The 19,923-nt window shown below is 28.4% G+C and overlaps 10 protein-coding genes across 10 annotated transcripts, besides 8 other annotated features; 3 read left to right on the plus strand and 7 right to left on the minus strand.

Annotated features, from left to right (window-relative positions):
- Positions 1 to 52: 52 nt before the first annotated feature.
- Positions 53 to 634, minus strand: TA15130 (uncharacterized protein; the record flags this gene model as incomplete). The annotated part of the gene is made up of 2 exons (XM_946834.1): positions 53 to 205; positions 368 to 634. The coding sequence occupies 2 exons, from the start codon at positions 632 to 634 to the stop codon at positions 53 to 55; spliced, it is 420 nt and encodes a 139-aa protein (XP_951927.1).
- Positions 635 to 940: 306 nt separating this feature from the next.
- TA15125 (uncharacterized protein) lies at positions 941 to 8,281 on the minus strand (the record flags this gene model as incomplete). The annotated part of the gene is made up of 1 exon (XM_946835.1): positions 941 to 8,281. The coding sequence occupies one exon, from the start codon at positions 8,279 to 8,281 to the stop codon at positions 941 to 943; it is 7,341 nt and encodes a 2,446-aa protein (XP_951928.1).
- Positions 5,345 to 5,413: a sequence feature (5 probable transmembrane helices predicted for TA15125 by TMHMM2.0 at aa 198-220, 506-528, 678-700, 768-790 and 957-979).
- Positions 5,912 to 5,980: a sequence feature (5 probable transmembrane helices predicted for TA15125 by TMHMM2.0 at aa 198-220, 506-528, 678-700, 768-790 and 957-979).
- Positions 6,182 to 6,250: a sequence feature (5 probable transmembrane helices predicted for TA15125 by TMHMM2.0 at aa 198-220, 506-528, 678-700, 768-790 and 957-979).
- Positions 6,698 to 6,766: a sequence feature (5 probable transmembrane helices predicted for TA15125 by TMHMM2.0 at aa 198-220, 506-528, 678-700, 768-790 and 957-979).
- Positions 7,622 to 7,690: a sequence feature (5 probable transmembrane helices predicted for TA15125 by TMHMM2.0 at aa 198-220, 506-528, 678-700, 768-790 and 957-979).
- A 192-nt stretch (positions 8,282 to 8,473) lies between the features above and the next one.
- On the plus strand, positions 8,474 to 9,700 carry TA15120 (chromatin assembly protein, putative; the record flags this gene model as incomplete). The annotated part of the gene is made up of 2 exons (XM_946836.1): positions 8,474 to 8,863; positions 8,972 to 9,700. The coding sequence occupies 2 exons, from the start codon at positions 8,474 to 8,476 to the stop codon at positions 9,698 to 9,700; spliced, it is 1,119 nt and encodes a 372-aa protein (XP_951929.1).
- A 12-nt stretch (positions 9,701 to 9,712) lies between these two features.
- Positions 9,713 to 11,797, minus strand: TA15110 (uncharacterized protein; the record flags this gene model as incomplete). The annotated part of the gene is made up of 1 exon (XM_946837.1): positions 9,713 to 11,797. One exon carries the CDS (start codon positions 11,795 to 11,797, stop codon positions 9,713 to 9,715), a length of 2,085 nt encoding a protein of 694 aa, XP_951930.1.
- Positions 11,798 to 12,005: 208 nt separating this feature from the next.
- TA15105 (cytochrome C-type heme lyase, putative) lies at positions 12,006 to 12,886 on the minus strand (the record flags this gene model as incomplete). Its single annotated transcript, XM_946838.1, has 4 exons — positions 12,006 to 12,210; positions 12,324 to 12,410; positions 12,441 to 12,621; positions 12,697 to 12,886. 4 exons carry the CDS (start codon positions 12,884 to 12,886, stop codon positions 12,006 to 12,008), a joined length of 663 nt encoding a protein of 220 aa, XP_951931.1.
- Positions 12,887 to 13,086: 200 nt separating this feature from the next.
- TA15100 (uncharacterized protein) lies at positions 13,087 to 13,671 on the plus strand (the record flags this gene model as incomplete). Its single annotated transcript, XM_946839.1, has 1 exon — positions 13,087 to 13,671. One exon carries the CDS (start codon positions 13,087 to 13,089, stop codon positions 13,669 to 13,671), a length of 585 nt encoding a protein of 194 aa, XP_951932.1.
- Positions 13,672 to 13,722: 51 nt separating this feature from the next.
- On the minus strand, positions 13,723 to 14,877 carry TA15095 (Tpr-related protein family member, putative; the record flags this gene model as incomplete). Its single annotated transcript, XM_946840.1, has 1 exon — positions 13,723 to 14,877. One exon carries the CDS (start codon positions 14,875 to 14,877, stop codon positions 13,723 to 13,725), a length of 1,155 nt encoding a protein of 384 aa, XP_951933.1.
- A 344-nt stretch (positions 14,878 to 15,221) lies between these two features.
- TA15090 (Tpr-related protein family member, putative) lies at positions 15,222 to 16,359 on the plus strand (the record flags this gene model as incomplete). The annotated part of the gene is made up of 2 exons (XM_946841.1): positions 15,222 to 15,235; positions 15,282 to 16,359. The coding sequence occupies 2 exons, from the start codon at positions 15,222 to 15,224 to the stop codon at positions 16,357 to 16,359; spliced, it is 1,092 nt and encodes a 363-aa protein (XP_951934.1).
- Positions 16,360 to 16,479: 120 nt separating this feature from the next.
- On the minus strand, positions 16,480 to 19,235 carry TA15085 (Tpr-related protein family member, putative; the record flags this gene model as incomplete). The annotated part of the gene is made up of 2 exons (XM_946842.1): positions 16,480 to 18,305; positions 18,437 to 19,235. 2 exons carry the CDS (start codon positions 19,233 to 19,235, stop codon positions 16,480 to 16,482), a joined length of 2,625 nt encoding a protein of 874 aa, XP_951935.1.
- Positions 16,519 to 16,578: a sequence feature (2 probable transmembrane helices predicted for TA15085 by TMHMM2.0 at aa 785-807 and 843-862).
- Positions 16,684 to 16,752: a sequence feature (2 probable transmembrane helices predicted for TA15085 by TMHMM2.0 at aa 785-807 and 843-862).
- Positions 19,236 to 19,252: 17 nt separating the features above from the next.
- TA15080 (Tpr-related protein family member, putative) lies at positions 19,253 to 19,911 on the minus strand (the record flags this gene model as incomplete). Its single annotated transcript, XM_946843.1, has 2 exons — positions 19,253 to 19,735; positions 19,888 to 19,911. 2 exons carry the CDS (start codon positions 19,909 to 19,911, stop codon positions 19,253 to 19,255), a joined length of 507 nt encoding a protein of 168 aa, XP_951936.1.
- Positions 19,259 to 19,318: a sequence feature (1 probable transmembrane helix predicted for TA15080 by TMHMM2.0 at aa 148-167).
- Positions 19,912 to 19,923: the final 12 nt, after the last annotated feature.

The following is a 19,923-nucleotide window of genomic DNA, read 5'->3' on the forward strand; positions in this document are numbered from 1 at the left end:
TATTATAAAGTTTGGTTACTCTTCTAGAGAATATTTATTACTTAATGATCAATCAATTTAATATATTATATATACATTGGTATTCATCCGTAACGGTGCTTGGTCCAACTGTACCACTAACACTACTGACCTTAGTAATATCCTTATTACCAGTACCCCTAGTATCTGTAGTAGTATTACTACTATAACTAATACTACTGTATACCTATTACACATCTATTATATATATAAATATAAAATTAATTATTAGATTATAATGAGATTGAAGATATTAAATCCATGGAGCCCATCCAACGAACATTCTTGAGAGTAAATGTTTATTAATTGATGATTTGATTAATTCATTTATATATATATTATTATTTACTTTTTCATTTATATATATTACTTCTAAACCACCATTTCCTGTTTTATATTCCATATTATTTCCAATTATATTCTTCATATTACTAGTACTATAGGGATCCTTAATACTCACAGTACTACTATTGGTAGTAGATGAAGTAGTAAAAATATTAATATGATTAGTAAGTTTAAGTGTGATTTTATTTTGTATATTATCCCATTTGATCATAGGATCGAGTATGAAATTATATAAAATTAATTTTATTATTTCTTTATTCGTTGTTAACATTTCATAAAAATTTAAACTATTATTATAATATAATCCTTCAACATTTATATTACTTACTCCTAATACATTATTATACAATTAATATTAAAGTATTATTCCGTTACGGTGTTACGTTACGGTGCTTGTACACACCACTAACCCCGAAAGGGGTATAACTAGGTATATAACTGTATAACTAAAGTACCCCTGTTAGGGGACTAAATAACTAAAGTACCCCTGTTAGGGGACTAAATAACTAAAGTACCCCTGTTAGGGGTATAACTAGTTATATAACTACTGTTATAACTAAGTAGACCCCTTTCGGGGTTAGTGGTGTGTACAAGCACCGTTATGGATACCTAAATTATGTAAAAGAATAGGTGTTAATCTAAATGGTACAAGTTCAGGTATTAATAATTTTAAACCTTTATCAAATAAACAATCATAATCAACATGTATTAAATCACCATTTTTAATATCAATTAATATATTTTCTGTATGTCTATCACCAAGTCCAATTATATATCCAAATATATTCCATATACTACAACTTAAATTAAATTTATTACTCATTTCATATAATTTATTATATTCTATTTCTTTTTCTTTTTTTATTATATAATTCATTAAACTATTATAATATTTATTATTAGTTACGGTGCTTGCTCCAACATTACCATCTCCCTCACTACCAATACCCATATTACCCATATTACTACTATTACCCTTAATACACTCCATAACCTTAGAATTAGCTCCCTTTCCTATAGTAGTACTGTTAGGAGGAGGAATAGTGCTGTTTGGATGATGAATATTATCTGGTGGATCTGATTCCGTAACGGGAGTAATGGGAGAATAAAGAAGTTGTAATATAATATTATATATATAAAAAGAATTATGATAATGTTTAGAATTAACATATTTAATATAAAGCATAATGAGTTTTTTCATATCAATATTACCATTAGTAATAGGATTTTGTATAGAATTATTATGTTCAATATCATTATATAATGTTTTAAGTGTAATTAAATTAGGTAAAAATTGTATTAATCCTATAATTTCTGATATTATTACCACATTAAATACACGTAATTTATATTGAAATTTATATTCCAATAATTTATTCACATATTTTATACTATCCATACTACGTAAATCTTTACGTAAATCACCTTTCAATTCATTCTTCAATATATAACTTCTATTCTTCAATATATTATCACTAACTTCCTTATTTGTTCCCTTTCCCTTAGTAACGGTGCTTGCTCCAATGGTAGTAGTAGTTAAGGTATTAGTATTAGTAATGTTAGCTCCCTTTCCAGTAGAACTAGACACCGTAACGGAAGGAGAAAAACAAGTAATAAAAGTAATAATTTTAGGTTTTTGTTTAGATTTTAAAGTAATAATATCATTTGAAATATTAATAATATATTCTTTCATAATATTATTATAAATATTATTAAATAATAATATTTCATAATTTGGTAATATTATTCCTTCATCCACATCACTACTACTACTATTACTCCTACTGTAAGTACTATTGTAAGTACTATTGGTACTAAGGGAGTTACTATTTGTGGAATTGGTATTAAGATGTTTAAAAAAATTTTTAAGATTATTTAAATATTTAATTTCATCATTTTGTTTACAATTATTTAATGATAATTTATATAATTCATTATATAATATATTATATTTTATTATTAAATTATTTATCTTTTCTTTAACTCCTTTTTCAATAGTATTAAATCTCTTTCCTTTAGTAACGGTGCTTGCTCCAATGGTACCACTAATAGTACTGGTACTAATATTAGTACTACTAGGAATATTAGTAGTAAGAATAGTATTATTGGAGCAAGCACCGTTATTGAAATTAATAATATGATTAAATATATTATTAAGAATATTATTTTTAGAGAATTTGAAATAAGTAATATACCATAGAATAATATTAGTAAATTTGTATAATAATTTATTTAATATGATTATACTTAAATTGGATAATAATTTATGTACAGTAGATCCAATTAATTGATTTATAACAATATAATAGAAAATAATTGGTATTTTATCCATAAAATGATTAAATATTATATACATTCTTTTATATAAAAATATTACTAATTCTTCTTTTAATATTATACCACGTTCTAATTCTATATTACCTTCACTTGAATATCTTATTAATATATATATTATTCTTATCATTATATTTTCTATACTATATTTATGCGTTACAGTGTCATCCGTTACGGTGCTTGGTCCACTGCCACTAACTCCCTCAGTAACCTTAGTATTAGTATCCTTATTAACACCATTACTACTAATACCAGTACTATTGGTAACCGTAGTACCAGTCACCGTATTGGAATAATATAATAAAGTTAAAAAATGTATATTAAGTGTATGTAATAATAAATTAGAATAATCATATAAATTATTTATACCAATAATACCGTCAATACCATTTATATATTTTTTCTCATTCAAATTTTCTTTTTCTTTATTTTTTTCATTTTTCTCTTTTTCATTAAAATTTTCTTTAATAGATTGTAATATAGTATTAATTTGTATATTATTTAATATATTATCTTCAGTTACGGTGCTTGGTACAACTGCACCAGTTCCCATAGTACACTTTGTATTACCCTCAGTGGTATTAGTATCCTTAGTAGTACTATTAGTAGTATTAGTAATATCCTTAGTATTAGTAATATTAGTAGTTGAGGAACCTGACATCGTATTGGATATTAAATTAATAGATTGTGAATTAATTAATTTATTAATAATTAATTGATAAAGATAATCAGAATATAAATAATATAATTTATAATTATTATTACAATTTAATAATCTTAATACATTATTTATTATTACATATTGTAAATTATTATCCAAATTACAATAATATTTCATTAATAATAATTTTATATCTATTTCTTCCTCCAATACGGTGTCCGTTACGGTGCTTTCTCCAACAGCATCAGTTCCCTCAACACCAGTACCTACAGTACTCATAGTATTAGTATTAACCTTAGTATCAGCTCCTTTAGGAGGAGGAATATTGTCTGTTGGACCAAGCACCGTAACGGAAGACCCCGTAACGGAGTATATATCCAAAAGTATATAATAATAATTAAGATAAGATTGATTAATAAAATTATGAAAAAGTTTGAAATATAAAAATTGATTAGAAAATTGTAATTTGTGTAATAAATTATTATAAATAAATTTATAAAGTGATTTATAATCATTTAATTCATTATAAATTATATTATTATATATTTTCATATTAAATATTCTTAATATATAATTTATTGAATTTATTTCATCATATTCTTTATATATTTCATATATTAATTTTATATTATTATTATTCAATTTTTTTGATCTATTTATTATTTCATTCAATATCCCGTTACAGTGTCCGTTACGGTGCTTGGTCCAATCAATATTATTAACAGTATTAAGACTATCAAGCCTATTAACAGTATTAACACTATTAACAGTATTAAGAGTAGTAGTAAGGTTATTTAGGGTATCTAAAGTAGTATTAAGGTTATAAGGCGTATTAAGAGTAATAGTACTATTATCTCCCTTTGGAGTAGTAATATTAGTAGTCACAGGTATAAGTGTACTTTCCGTTGGACCTGACTCCGTAACGGAGTAATAAGATTTAATAAAATTAATAATATTAAATGTTGATAAATTTTGTATATAATTAATATAATTATTTATATTATTTTCTCTAATTGATATATATAATAATTTTATATTTTCTTCTACCGTTACGGTGCTTGCTCCAACACCAGCACCGAAAGGGGTTTCCTTAGTATCCTTAGTACTATTAGTATTAATACACTCCATACCCATAGAATTAGCTCCTTTAGGAGGAGGATTGCTGTCTGGTGGACCAGTCACCGTAACGGGAGACACCGTATTGGGATATTGTAAATTCCATTTAGATAAATTATATGTATTAAAATTATTAAGATAATTATAAATTATATCATTATTCAAATTTAAATATGATAATGATAATATTTCAATTATATCTTCCATACTCTCATGACAATTAGATCCTATTTGACAGTCTCCTGGTTGACAGGGGTGGCAGTCTCCTATTTGACATGGTTCATTAGGTTGATAAGATTGTTGTTGGATAGGATATTTAAAATTAATATCCAATAGATAATTATAGTATAGATTAAAATTAATAATATTCATTGTTATTATTTGATTAATTATATAAATTGTTCTTGTATATGATTTTATATAATATGAACATTTATATAAATATTCCAAATTCATTTTTTTCATTATTTCTTTATATGTTTTTATTTTTCCCGTTACGGTGTCTGGTCCAACAGCAACAGTACTAGACTCCTCAGTATTAGTATCCTTAGTAGTACACTCTGTAACCATAGAATTATCTCTCTTTCCAGGAATATTATTAGTAGTACTGTCTGGTGGACCAGTCACCGTAACGGAATTATTAATATAATCTAATAAATAATATAAAATTTCTAATGATAAATAATCTTTTTCATTATTTTTTATATTATATAATAATATATTATTTAATTTCATTACTAATTCATTTATTTTATACGTTACGGTGTCCGTAACGGTGCTTGCTCCAACGGTACCAATATCCTTAGTAACCTTAGTAACAGCTCCCTTTGGAGGAGTAATACTACCCGTAGTACCTGACACCGTAACGGAATAAATAAAATCATTGAGTATAAAAATAATAATAAATTTAAGTAAAGAAGGTATATAAATTAAAGCTAAATCTAATAATTGATATAATTTTTTCCTATTACAATTATTATTAATATTTTGTATTAAATATAATACAAAATATCTAAAATCATAATTAGAAAGTTTATTAATATTATTATAAATTATTTTTTCCATTTTTTTATTACGGATATATTTCATTTCACCAATTTCTATATTCTTTATATCATATTCTTTCATTAATTTATATATCGTATATAATGTTATTTTCTTATTCATATTATTCATTAAATATTTCTCTATTATTATTATACATAATTCTTTTACATCTATATTATTTACTTTTTCATTACCAGCAAATTTAGTAATAGAATTTTCCACAGGAGCAACAATATTTTTTTCTACAGGAGCAACAATATTTTTTTCTACAGGAGCAACAATATTTTTTTCTACAGGAGCAACAATATTTTTTTCTACAGGAGCAGCAATAATATTTTCTTCTGTTATGGTGTCAGTATTAATATCTTTAATATTGGTATTAAGATTAATATGATAATGAAGAATAATATTAGTATTAGTAAAAATATATATAATAATATTAATAGTTAATAATATAATATCATCAATATTATATGATAAATTATTTAAATAATATAATAATACTTTATAACAATATTCATATATTTCTATTAATTTCTTATTCTTAATAAGATTTATTTCAGTTACGGTGCTTGCTCCAGCAGTACTCTTAAAACCCTTATTAGTATCCTTAGAATTAGTACCTGAACCTCCCTTAGTAGTAGTATCCTTAGTAACAGGTACAACTCTAGCAGTAGTACCTGACACCGTAACGGATGGATAAAAAATTTGTAATATATATAATAAAAAAGTTTTTTTATTATAATAATTATTATCAATATTATTAAAATTTAATTTAAATTTATTAATAATATTTTTTATATAATTTCTCATATTATCTTTTATATTATTTATATTATTTATTATGGATAATATTTTATTAAAATAATAATGAAAAAAATAACCATATTTTTCATTATATATTTTTTCAAATATTTTCAAATATATTATTATATTATTTTCATTTATATTTAATTCCGTTACGGTGCTTGGTCCTACCGTACCCTTAATACCCTTACCATCCACAGTATTAGTATCCTTGGAAAAAGTAGTTGACTCCCCAGTTTTAGTTACAACAGCAATTTCATTAGGATTTTTCTCACTAGTACACTCTGTAACCGTAAAATTAGCTCCCTTTCCAGGGGTACTAAAAGTGTCATTAGCTCCCTTTCCCTTAATAGTAGTACTATTATTATGTATAAGATATAATATGAAATTTAAATTATAATTAGGATTAATATATAATAATATTAATAATTGAAATAGAAATTTATTATTATCAATTATTTCTATATAATTTCCATTTATTATTTTATAATAATTATTATTTTTTAATATTTTTCTTATATTTAATTCCGTTACGGTGCTTGCTCCAACTGTACCAATATCCTTAGTAGTACACTTGGTACCAATACCAGTAGCTGCCTTTCCAGTAATATCCTTACTATTCTTAGTACCAGTAGTATTAGTACTAGTGGGACCAGTCACCGTAACGGAGGAATTAATATAATTGAATAAAATATTAAAAGAATTAATATCATATAAAAAATTATTTATATTCAATTCTTTACATATTTTCATTATATTTATTATATCATATTTTATTCCATCTGTATCTAATTCATTTTTTCTTGCAACCTTTTTTTCTCCTGTAACCTCTTCTAATCCATTATTTTCTAATCTATTTGTGTGTAATGTTATAAAATTACATATATATAAATATTTTAAATAATTTTCTATTAATAGAAAATCATTATATAATAAATTTATATTAATATTATAATAATTTTTTATATTAAATTTATTTATATTTATTAATATAAATGTTTTATCATATATTAAATATTCAAATTTATTATCCAAAATTTTATTTTCAGAATTTTCCGAATTTTCTAAATTTATACCATTTTCTAAATTATTTTCATTAATTTCATTATTTTGTAAATTAATATTAAAATAATATTTTAATATAAATTTATCAAATACATTTATATCCAAAAATTTTTTATCAACATCTATACTATCTACCATATTATTAGTAGTATTATTAGGTACTTTAGGTGCAGCAATTTTAGTACTCAAATTTTCCTCACTAAAATTACTACCATTAGTATTATTAGTATAGAATGGTAATAATGGTAATGATAATATAGAAAAATTTAAAAAAAAGTGTAAATAAAATCCATGAAAATATTTAGAAAATGTAAAATTATATTTTATATTTATATTAAATTTATTTTCATCATTCAACAAATTATTCAAATTGTTATTTAATAAATTAATTTTATTAATTTTATTTATTTTTTTGTATAAATTATAATAATAAATAATTTTAAAATTATTATTTAATAAATTTTTATTATTTATTAATAATTTCCATATATTACTTTCTAATGTTTCTTCTATTATTATATTATATTTCAATAATAATTTATTCAAATTTATTAAATACACATTAATATCTTTTTTATCCAAATTTTTATCATAATTATCAGAATTTACAAAATTATCAGAATTTTCTAAATTTTCATAATTAACCGAATTTTTATCAGAATGTCCATAATTTTCAAAATTTTCCAATTTTTCGGAATTTTGTAATTTTCTTTTCAATTTTATTCTAATTAATTTATTAATATCCAAATCTTCATTAATTAATTTATTTTCATCAATTAAATTATTTTCACAATTATCCAAATTTCTATTAATTAATTTATTATATAATTTTATATTATTTTCTTTAATATAATTATTATAATATTTATTAACATTTATATTACACATTTTAATAAAAATTTTAATTTTTTAAAAAAATTTACATTAAAAAAATTTAATTTTACATTTTTTAATTAAAAACAATTTTCAATCATAAAATATTTAGATTATACATTTTTTAATAAAATTAAATTATTAGAATCTAATTTCCCCATTTTAATTTTCATTTTTAATATATATATATTAATTATCTATTTAATAATGAGTTTAATAAATGTAACAAATATAAAAATTGGAAATAATGTTTGTAATATTAAATTACCATTAATTTTTCAAATAGAATTTGAATGTCTTGAACATCTTAAACATGATGTTGAATGGAAAGTTATTTATATTACATCTGATGGGTCAGGTTATATCAATAACACTAATAACTCCAATAATACTACTGATAATTCAATAAATAATCTTACACATATGACGGATAGTACAAATAATAGTACAAATAATACTACAGATGGTGCAGAAGAGAAAGAATATTTAATAAGTAATAATAAGGGTGAAATAATATTAGATGCAGTATGTTTAGGTCCATTATATAAAGGTATATTAGAATTTGAATTCAGAGTTAATCCACCCAATTTTCATCGTGTATCTTCTCTAATAATTAATTTTTCATTTATTTAATTAATTTTAATTATTTTTATTGGTAATATTTAATTTTTTAAATTTTTATTGTATTGATTTTATTTTTTTTAGTTGAATCCAGAATGTATATTAGGAATGCAAGCGATATTAATAAGTGGAAATTATTGTGAACAAGAATTTATAAGAATTGGTTATTATACAAATAATGTATATGATGAAGAAAGTTTAGTAGAGAATCCACCAGATTTACCAATTTTAGATAAAATTGTACGATGTATTATTGATCAACCTAGAGTTACAAGATTCCCTATTAAATGGGATAATGATTATCTTGTTGATTTTGAAGGTAATAATCTTAATTTTATTATACAAACGGATTCGGATAATTCCGTTACGGTGTCTAATACCACAGAAGATATTACCAGTCCAACTACCAGTAATAGTAATAATACAGAAGTAGATACTACTAGTAATAACACTGAAGATACTACTAGTCCAACAAACAGTAATAATAATAGTAGTAATAGTAGTAGTGAACTAACTACTAGCAGTAATAGTAATGAAGTAGATACTACTAGTCATACTACTGAAGATAGTACTAATAGTAGTGGAACTAGTGAGGATAGTAGTACAGTAGGACCAAGCACCGTAACTGAGGAGGAAAATATTAATACTATTGCTGCCGTAACTACAACCAGGGAGTCAGGTACTTTTTCTGAGGATACTAATACTGATACTATTACTGAGGTAGACCCTTTCAGGGCTGGCCGTGAACCTGACCCCGTTACTGATGACATGGAATTATATGAAAATAAAAAAAGAAAATTATCACATTTATAAAATTAATTTTAATTAATTTTCTGTTATTTTAATAATTTTATTACCTAAATTTATATTTATATTATTATTATATGTAATTGATTTAGGATATTTGTCATTAAATTTCCAAACTAATTTATTATTAAATTTAATTTCAGTACATTTCTCATTAATTATATAATAATAACAAATATTTTTATTTATATCTTTTAAATATATTTTATAATTATTATAATCTAGTAATATAATTTTTCCATTAATTTCAGTATAAAGTTCAATTGGTGGTATTTTATATATTTTTTCATACCAATTTCTACTTTTATATTTATAAACTATAATTTCTTTATCAAATGTTATATATAATTTATTATTACATTGACTATAAATTATATAATATGGATAATTATTAGAATCGGAACTCCAAACTATTGTTTTTTTATAAAATATACGAACACATTTTATATTCATATTAATACTAAATAATATTGTCATAAAACGTGTATTTATTAATTCAACTTCATAATCTTCTCTACTCAAATTTATTATATTATCTTCAGAATTTAGTTTGTATAAATGAATTGGTGGAATATTAATTTGTTTTTTAATCCAATTATCTTGATTAAAACTACAAATATCGAAATAATTTTCAAATTCAACAATTAAAATTTTACTTCTAATTTTAAAAATCATTTTTCTAGGATAATCATTCATTTTTCTAGGATCATTAATCATTTTTCTAGAATCAATAATTTTTCTAGGATAATCATTTTTCCAGATAATATTTTCAAAATATTTTACCAAACAACAATTGGAATTATGAAAATTAAATATATATTTCGATTCTGTTATTTCTAATGTCCATTTATCTAATGGAGTTGGGATAATATTTCCAACCTCATCTTCAGAAAATATTTTAAAATTAGGCAATTTTTTTATCCAATTTTCATTTCTAAATAACATAATATTAGTTTCAATTATTATATTTCCATTAATTAAATTGTAAAGTAATAATTTAACAGATTCTTTTAAATTTTGTCTCTTCCATAGAATTTTATTATTATATTTTATCATAGGACATTTAGACATAATTTTATAAAGTATTTGTATACCATCAAATAATATTAAGTTAACAGTATATTGATTTGGTGTCATTTTACTTATATTTCCTGATTCATCTAATTCATATAATTTTATTGGTGGAATCTCATAATTTTCTTGAATCCAATAATCTTCCTGTTTTCCATAATGTTTCTCTGTTCGATAATGTTCTTGTGTTCCATACTGTTCCTTACTCCCATATTCTTGACTACCATATTCCTCTTTACTGTTTAATTGAAATAAAATAAAATTAGTATCAAATTCTAAAATTAATATTTTTTTAAATTTATAATAATAAAATGATTTTAAAACTTCAGAATTCTTACGTTTCCATAATTTCTTACCCAAAACTTTAATATAATTACAATTATTTTTATTAAATTTATACCAATAACATTGATTTAATATTTTAATTTCATATTTTTTCGTATTCAATTCTATGTCATCCAGTTCCATATTTAATTCCATTGGTACCTCAATTCGTTCATTAATTTGTTCATCTATTTGTTCATTTAATTTTCTAATCTTAGTATTAGCAACATTATTAGATTCTATATGTCTTTTTAAACTTCTTGTTATTGTTCTATTTATTTTATCCACCTGTGTTGGTATTACTTGTGTTACCGGTGTTACTACTTTTGGAATATGTAATTTAATTTTCTTTTCATTTAAAAATTCAAGTGTAAAAGTATTTTTAAGAATATCAAATAATAAAATTTCTGGATATCCATGTTCCATATAACTTTTATAATTATATATTTTCATTCCATAATATTCTAATTTTTCACAAAATTCTTCTAATTTAATTTCTATTATTAAATTTAATAAATCTAATTTATATTCTGGTTTAAATTCATTTAATTCTGGATCAAAAAATATTAATTTACTTATATCATATCTTGTATTAGTTATATCTTCCCATGGATCTGATTTAGTTAATTTTCTTACTAATATTAATTTCTTCTCATTTAAAAATGCTAAATGTCTAGGATAATCTAATCTTTTTAATGATTTATACATTTTTGAAAATTATGTCGAATTTTTCAAAATTAATCAGAATTTTTCAATTTAAGTCAAAATTTCAAAATTTTCCAAAAATTTCTTATTCTATTTCCTAAATTTACTCAGTTTAATTTTTCTGTCTAACTCTGGTATTAATTCCACTTGAGTCTAAAAATTTTGGCTAGCTAATTTTCATATATTTCCAAATTAAATATTATTAATATATTTATTGGATAAATTTAAATAATGTTAAAAATGTAAATTTAATGCGATCAAAAAAATTTGTGAAATTATCTAATGCTGGTCGAACATCAACAAAAACTTGTAAATAATTTTGTGATTTCGGATCATCATAATAATCCAAAATATATCTTATTTCTTTACCACATCTATCTATATACCAATCATGTCTATCAAATGGTTTCTCAAATCTATACATCCATATTCACAGTATATTTGTGTAATTGCGTTAAATAATGTGTTAAATAATGTGTTAAGTGTTAAATACAGTTAAATTATGTTATTATTGTAGATTTAAAATTACCTTGTGAATAATCTTATAAAAAAAGATTTCGGTGATGGATTATTATATTTACCAACAAATCTTCTTAATTTTGGATTTTTACATTCCCTAAAAAATTTAAAATAGTTTTAAAATTACTTTTGATGTAATTTTTCCCATTTTAAAATTTTTTTCCATGAAAGTTCATTTACTTCATTATGTGCTTTAACTGCTTCAGACATATAATTACTATTCCCATCATCTTTATTTTTCATTACAAGTGCATTATAAAATTGCATAGGTGAAGGATATATCCAATCTATAACACCAAAAATTAATACTACCAACTAAATAATAATAATTTAAATAATATTTAATTAATTATTTATATTTTTTGATTGAATAGAAATAATACTTTGATCATGACCAGCTCTTGGTATTGAAGATTTTTCACGTTTTGTATCTAAATTAATTCCATTTATTGGTTCATTTGGTAAATTTGGTATATTATTATCTTCATTTACTACTGGACAGAAACTATTCTCATGAGTATTCTCATTTTCTAAATCTTTCAATTTATTAAATAAATTATATATCATAGGCATATTTTATTTTTTTAAAAAATAATTTCCCCAATATAAAGAATCACAATTTTATAACAAAATCTATTTCCAACATTTCATTTTTATCCACAGAATTTAAATATTATACACAAAAATTTTATTTTTAACAAAATTTTAATTTTTTAATCAATTATTTGTTTTTATCGCAATAATTTTATATAATTTTATATAAATTTATAAGAATGGCTAGAAATAGTGAGAAAGCTAATGCTATGCTTAATAAATGGCTCCGTATAAAAAGTGGATTGGAGCAAGAACAGACTTTGATTCGACCTCGTCATACAGCTGAGGTAACTAATTTGAAAGAAGCTGAAAAATGGCGTAGCGCCACAATTAAGGAAATTATGTTTAATATTAACAAGATACAAGATGCCTCTTTGGGTGAATTTGTCGTTCGTGACTTGAATGATGAGATTAATCGTCTGATTGGTATTAGGAAGCATTGGGATGACCGGATAATTGAACTTGGGGGGACTGACTATCGTAGACTTTCTGCCAATTTGGAATCGAATTACGGTTCAGAATTAAAGGGTGGAGGAACAGGTTACAAATACTTTGGAGCTGCAAAGAATCTCCCAGGTGTCCGAGAATTGTTTGAAAAACAACAAAAAGAAGTTGAACAGAGTTTAAAGGATGTATCTAGGGCTGAGTTATACCAGATGATAAACCCTGACTATTATGGGTTCAAGGACGAGTTAGATGAGGATTTGTTGATACAAGAGTATAATAAAGAACAAGAATTGTTAACTAATAGTAATGTTATATAATATGTATAATAGTTAAGTTAGTTAAGGCAACTGAATATATTCATACAGTTTTCAAGGTGGACAGAATTGAAGTGCTAGGAAACCAGATGTAACATCGGTGTATTTGTCTGTTTCATCTTTACCACCAGTACCTTTAAGAGCAGTAGTGTATTGAGTTTCTTTTGCCTTAACAGCATCGTAGGCATCTTTGACCAAACCGTAATGTTTGATTACCTCCAGGGCCTTTTCAACAATTAGTGCATCATTAGTAGCAGATTTGAGTTGATTGAGGGCCCCTTGGAGACCTTCGGCAACACTGGCTCCTACTGCAGTCTTGAGTGCTTCTGCAAGTTTTTTGAGTTCGGCTTTTTGAGTATCTTCAGGTTGACTAGATAGCCCAGGGGCACCGGCTAGTAAGCTGGCTTTAGTATATAGGTCTTTGGCCTTCTTAAGGATCTTATCATCACTACCATTACCAACTTCACCCTTAAGTGTGGTGGCCTTCTTTACGTTCAGAATAGTATCGTAGTGTTTATTGAGATCAGTGTAGGCAGTATCAACAGCTTTAACTGCAGGTTTATCTTTATGACCACCTGAATCAGCTGCAGTTGTTAGTTCTTCGTACTTATCTGTGACTGCTTCGAATTGTTTTATGACGTCAATGGCATTGGTAACAATTTGTGAATCAGTTTTGATAGCATTAACTAGATCTGCTGCTTTCTCTTTAAGACCATGACTACCATTACTGGCTGCAGTAGCTAGTTGAGTGGCTTGAGTACTAAGTTCAGCAACTTGAGTACCTAGTGTATCGGCTACATTTTTAAGGGTTTCTGATTTTTTGGCTAGTTCCTGAACCCTAAGTTTGAGGACGTTTTCATAGGACTTCTGAAGGGCGTCAAACTTTTTGGTGACTTTTTCTACTGTATCTTTAGATGAAGGGTCTGTTAGTGCTTCTGTGAATTCTTTCTTGTCTGCAAGTGCTTTGTAATATCTTGCCACAGCTAGGTACTTCTTTACGATGTCAGAGTCAGTTGCCTTATCTAGCTTTTCAGCCTCTTTTTTAAGTCCGTCGGCTGTCTGAACTAGAGTAGTCATTTCATGATTGGCAGCAGTTTGAAGTTTTTTGAGTGGAGTACCCTCAAGAGCACTCTTAGCCTCTTGTTGAAGTTTTTTGGCCGCAGTGTGAAATGCTATTGCCTTATTCTTGATCCTAGAGATGATGAGCATTTGGTAATATGTGTTCTTAACACCATAGTAGGCCTTGATAACAGCGATGACCTTGTCCTTATGATCTTAAGTTAGTTTAGCGGCCTCTTCCTTGTTATTAAGTATCTTTTTATACTCATCCATTAGTGCTTAGTACTTTTGTTCAACCGTGTCAAATGCGGTTATGACTCCATCGGCCTCAGAAGTGGCAGGTTGACTAGTCCTTCCAGCTTGGGTAGCTAGTGCTTCTGCTTTCTGATGTAGACCATTACCACTACTATCATTACCGGCTGCTGTCTTAAGAGCGCTTGCTTGAGTTTGAAGTGTAGCAAGTGCGGTACCAGAGGTCTTAGCAGCATTTTCTAATGTTTCGGCTGCTGTGTGAAGTTTTCAAAAACCCCAAATGTTATACTAAAACTTGAAAGACTTGAAGAACATCTTACCGAAACCAGGGATTATGATATCCAAGGTACTGCCGCTCCACAAACACTCAAGACCAAAGCCACTGAGGTCCAGTCTGCGGCCAATACACTTCAATCCGCTGCTCAGAGTGCCGGTGCTGGTGCTGTCAATACTGCAGCCTCAACACTAGCCACTAAGGCAGGAGAGCTTAACACTGCAGCCAATAATATAAGTGGTGGTGGTCTTGAAGCACTTAGAGTTCAAGCCCAAGCTCTTGCTACAGCAGCCGGCAGTAGCACTAATAATAAAGGTCTATATGCTGCTGCAAATGATCTAGCTGGTGCTCCTGATGTTGGCAAGGCCATAGCAGTAATAACTGCATTCAAAAATGTTACAGCTAAGTACAATGATCTGTCAACTCATCCGACATACAAACAAAATAAACCATCACAAGGATCAACACCAGGTGAAGAAACTCCACAGGGAAAGGTCAATGCGGTTGAAACCGCCTGGACCCATGTCAAAGAACACTTCCAAGCACTCTGCATGGCACTCATCAAAGAGTTTGCAAATCAGGTGGCCACAAACGCCACACAACTAGCCGGCGGTACTGGTAATCATGATCATGCCACCAATGTGATAAACTGTTTCGACGTAGTTGTTAGGGCATACAATGAACTAAGTAATCCTGATAACATGGACATGGCCCTAGAAATACAGACTCAGGCCGCATCAATAAGTTCTAATGCTGCTGATAGTACTACACTTTCAACTCCAGCCAATCATCTAAATAGTGCAGCAGAAACACTCAGTGGTGAAAAGACTGTAGCTAATGCCCAAGCCTTCAAAAACGAATATGACGCATTCAAAGACATAGCCAACTCCACCATCGAAATCACAACCGTCAGCAGCAACAACAAAAACATCGAAGTTACCAATCTACCTCACATCAATGATACGTTCACTCCCAGAAAGTATAAATTCTTCTGGATCATAGTTCCATCTCCACTATGTGGTCAGACTGGTCACCAACTAAATTCGTATTCCACTCACAAAGTAATATGGATTTTGGTGGCTGGGTACCTTACAAAGAACACGTAGACTCAGGAGGAACATGCGCCACCAATGAACCTACTGTTCATGGTTGGTTGTGGCACTTCTTTGATATCCTAATAGTTATCAAAATATCACTGGCCTCCATATTTTTATATACTCAATTCATTATAAAGAACCATATAGATACTGATAAAGTTGTTCTGTTACCAATGGAAAGTACAGATACAGCAGTGATAGTCTAACTGCCACCATAAATAATGTCACCTGATCCCACTGACTTTCATGACACATATAAAATAAGATAGATAGAAATGTAGACATCTTAGGTTGATTAACTATAGCAAGGGATATTGAGGAGTCCCTATAATGAAGTGAACAAATGAAGATGGCTGCGAGAGTGATCTTAATGACTATAAGGATACTAAGAAAAAGATAGAACTTGCCAGCATCGTAATCTGTCCATTTCTTGAAAGCATAAACACTAGTGTCGTAGTATTGAGGTGAATACTTTGGTTCGTATTTCCTGAGGTCACTGATGGCATTACCATCGATTGTTATAGAACCAGTGCCGTTCTTGTAATCTAGAGCAACACTTGTACCATCAGAACTAGTGATGGTTGCTTCATCTTGACCATTAGTATCTTGTTTGGTGATTGTTAGTTGGTTGCCGCTGCTAGTAAGGTTAGCAGATTGGAGATTAATTTTCTCATCACCTTTAGTAACAGATACCTTAGAACCAGTATTGTTGATGGTCAGAGTATTACTATTGATGGTTAGATCCTTGAGTTTTATTTCACCACCAGGAAGATTTATGGTTAGGGTGCCATTACCGCTACCGAGAGTTATAGGATCACTTTTATAGGTTAATTCACCATCAGTACCACCAGGATTGATGGTTATTGTATGGGTAATTTCACTACTAGCAGGGGTCAGCGCTAGTTTAACACTATTGATAGTCTGAGGAGTCTCAGTGGAAGCAGTAGCTTGACCTTCACAACCCTTGGGTCCTGGATCAGTACCAGTACCTGAATCATATACAATCCAGAGAAGTACATAGGTGAGAAAATTTAACCACTGACAAACAATGGACTGATATTTGATGATCCACTTCTTCCAGAAATAAGGATCCTTGCCTGATATAGCACCATCGTATTTAGTCTTAAGGTTATTGAATTCATCTCCAACATTGGTATATAGCTGTTGATTACTACCATCAGCTTTAAGAGCATCAATGTATTTTGATTCAAGATTTTTGACCTCCACAAAGGCATATTTGACATTTGTGTAGGCATTGATTACGTCGATGGACTTACTCTTCAGATCTTGAACAGCAGCAGATCCTTTGAGTTCATTGAGACTCTGTTGGAGTGTACCAAACGCCTCTTCATTGGTTCCGATGGCATTCTTGAGATCTTCTAGAGGTCCTGTAAGATCAGGTCGACCAGATACTTGCCTGGATAGTGTGTCGGCTTTGCCATGTAGTTGGTGGGCGTGATACCACATCTTCTGATCACCAATATTACTACCTTCTTTGGTACCAACTTGGTTTTTAAGATCTTTGGCAAGTTGTTGGAGATCAGCATTATAAACTTTATCGAAAGCGGTCCATGCCTGCACAACTTCTTGATACAGAGCTTCATAACTGGTATATTCATTAGCTGTATTTTGTTTCACAACTGCTTCGAATTTCTCTTTGACTATTTTGTAATGATCTTTAACAGCTTTGGCCTTATCAGTTAGATCAGCACCAGGTAGAGCTTCATGAAGTTCTTTGAGTTTCTCGCGGAATGAACCTCCTGATTCACCAGCACCGACAGCATTGGCAAGAGCTTGGGCAGCACCGCCATCAACATTACCAGCTACACCTCGAAGTGCGGCTGCTGCTTCATAGAGTGCTTCTGCTAGTTTTCGGAGTTTATTAGCATCTGTTGGAGCACCAGCCTTAGCCTTGAGTACTTTGGCAGCATTCTCATTATTACCAACATCAATAACTGCAGTATTAAGTTGATCGGCTTTGTCATATAGATCCTCGGCCAGTCCTCGAAGTGTTCCTGAGTCAGCAGTTGAACCAGCTTCTTTTTGACGTGTTTTAGGGTTATAGATCCAATATGGTCATAGGCACCCTTGAGAGCCCAGAACTGAGTCTGAGCACTAGTCTTATCAGGTAGTGCGTTGAATTCTGTAACCACCTTTTCGTACTGTGATTTAACAGTTTGGGCCCTGTCATAATCAGTACCAGAACCAGTACCATCACGTAGATTTGTGACATTCGATTCTAGTTGAGTGGCTGGACCTTCAAGTGCAGGAAGACTCTTAGCAGCCTCTTTAAGTGCCGTGGCGTTATTCTTTAGTTTGGTAAGGTTTAACATCCCATCATAGATACCCTTCAGTTGATTGTAGGCATCATCAACAGCTTTGACGAGTTGTTTTTGGTCTGAAGTTAGTGTGAGTCCCGTTGCTGCAGCCATTAGTGTTTTGTATTTAGTGGTGACATCGTCAAACTTATCTATGACATTGGTGGCCTTTTGTTCAAGACCAATACTACCAGTAGCTAGTTCATTTGCAGCCTTGTATAGGTCGTTATTATTGGTAGGCTCTTTCTTGGCTGCATCCCTAAGTTTTTGGGCATCTGTTTTAAGTGCAGTAAGATTACTATCCTGAGTAGTAGCTAGTGTGTTGGCTGCACTGTAAAGTATGTTGGCCGCACCCTTTAGTTGGTTGGCTTTATCAGTGAGTTGTTCACCTTTTTCAGTCTGGCCTTTGATATCATTAGACTTAATGGTACTAAGTTCAGTGGTAGATTGATCAGTAGCAGTTGTTTTAAGTGTTCCGGACTTCTCTTGTATATCTTCTGCTTTATTTTTGAGTCCTCTGGCACGAACTACAGTAATATCTTGAGTGTAATTATATGCTTGCTCCATTATGTTATCCTCCAGTATCACCACCCAATAACATATACAATCAATAGGATTACATAGGTGAGAAAATTTAACCACTGAGTAACCATGGAAGGAACTATGATCCAATAGAACTTAGAGCGTCTGTCTTCGGGTTTGGCTTCGTTTTTGTTGGGGTCGGTGCCTTCGTATGTTGCTTTCTGAAGTTCATTGAATGCAGTTTGAACTTGGTTAAATTCATTTTTGGTATTAGCAGTGTTATCTGCCTTCACAGCGTCGTATGCACTCTCTACCTCTTTGTATTTTGCGAGGACACCTTTGGCCTTAGCAACTACATCATCAGAAGCAGTACTAAGATCTCCGAGTAACTCTTTAAGACCCTTATCACTAGGACCAGCTTTACTAGCGGCTTTTTGCAGGGCTTCGACAAGTTTTTTAGCGGCAGTAATAGCAGTTTGAGTAGCTTGATCAGCAGTACCTAGTTTACTGGCTAGTGAGCTGGCTTCACTAGATAGTGTACCGGCCTTTCCGGATAGATCACCAGCTGCAGCTTGAAGTTTTGTGGCTGGACCTCAATGTGCACCAACTGTACCACCAGGACCCTTAACAACCTTTACATCCGTTGCAAATAAACCTATTTTATCTCATTATCACACAGCTTTGACCAATCTATAACATTAATAACAATATCTAAGTACATAATTTTAAGAAA

Source organism: Theileria annulata, chromosome 2 (assembly GCF_000003225.4).
Source record: "Theileria annulata chromosome 2, complete sequence, *** SEQUENCING IN PROGRESS ***".
Taxonomy (NCBI): domain Eukaryota; phylum Apicomplexa; class Aconoidasida; order Piroplasmida; family Theileriidae; genus Theileria; species Theileria annulata.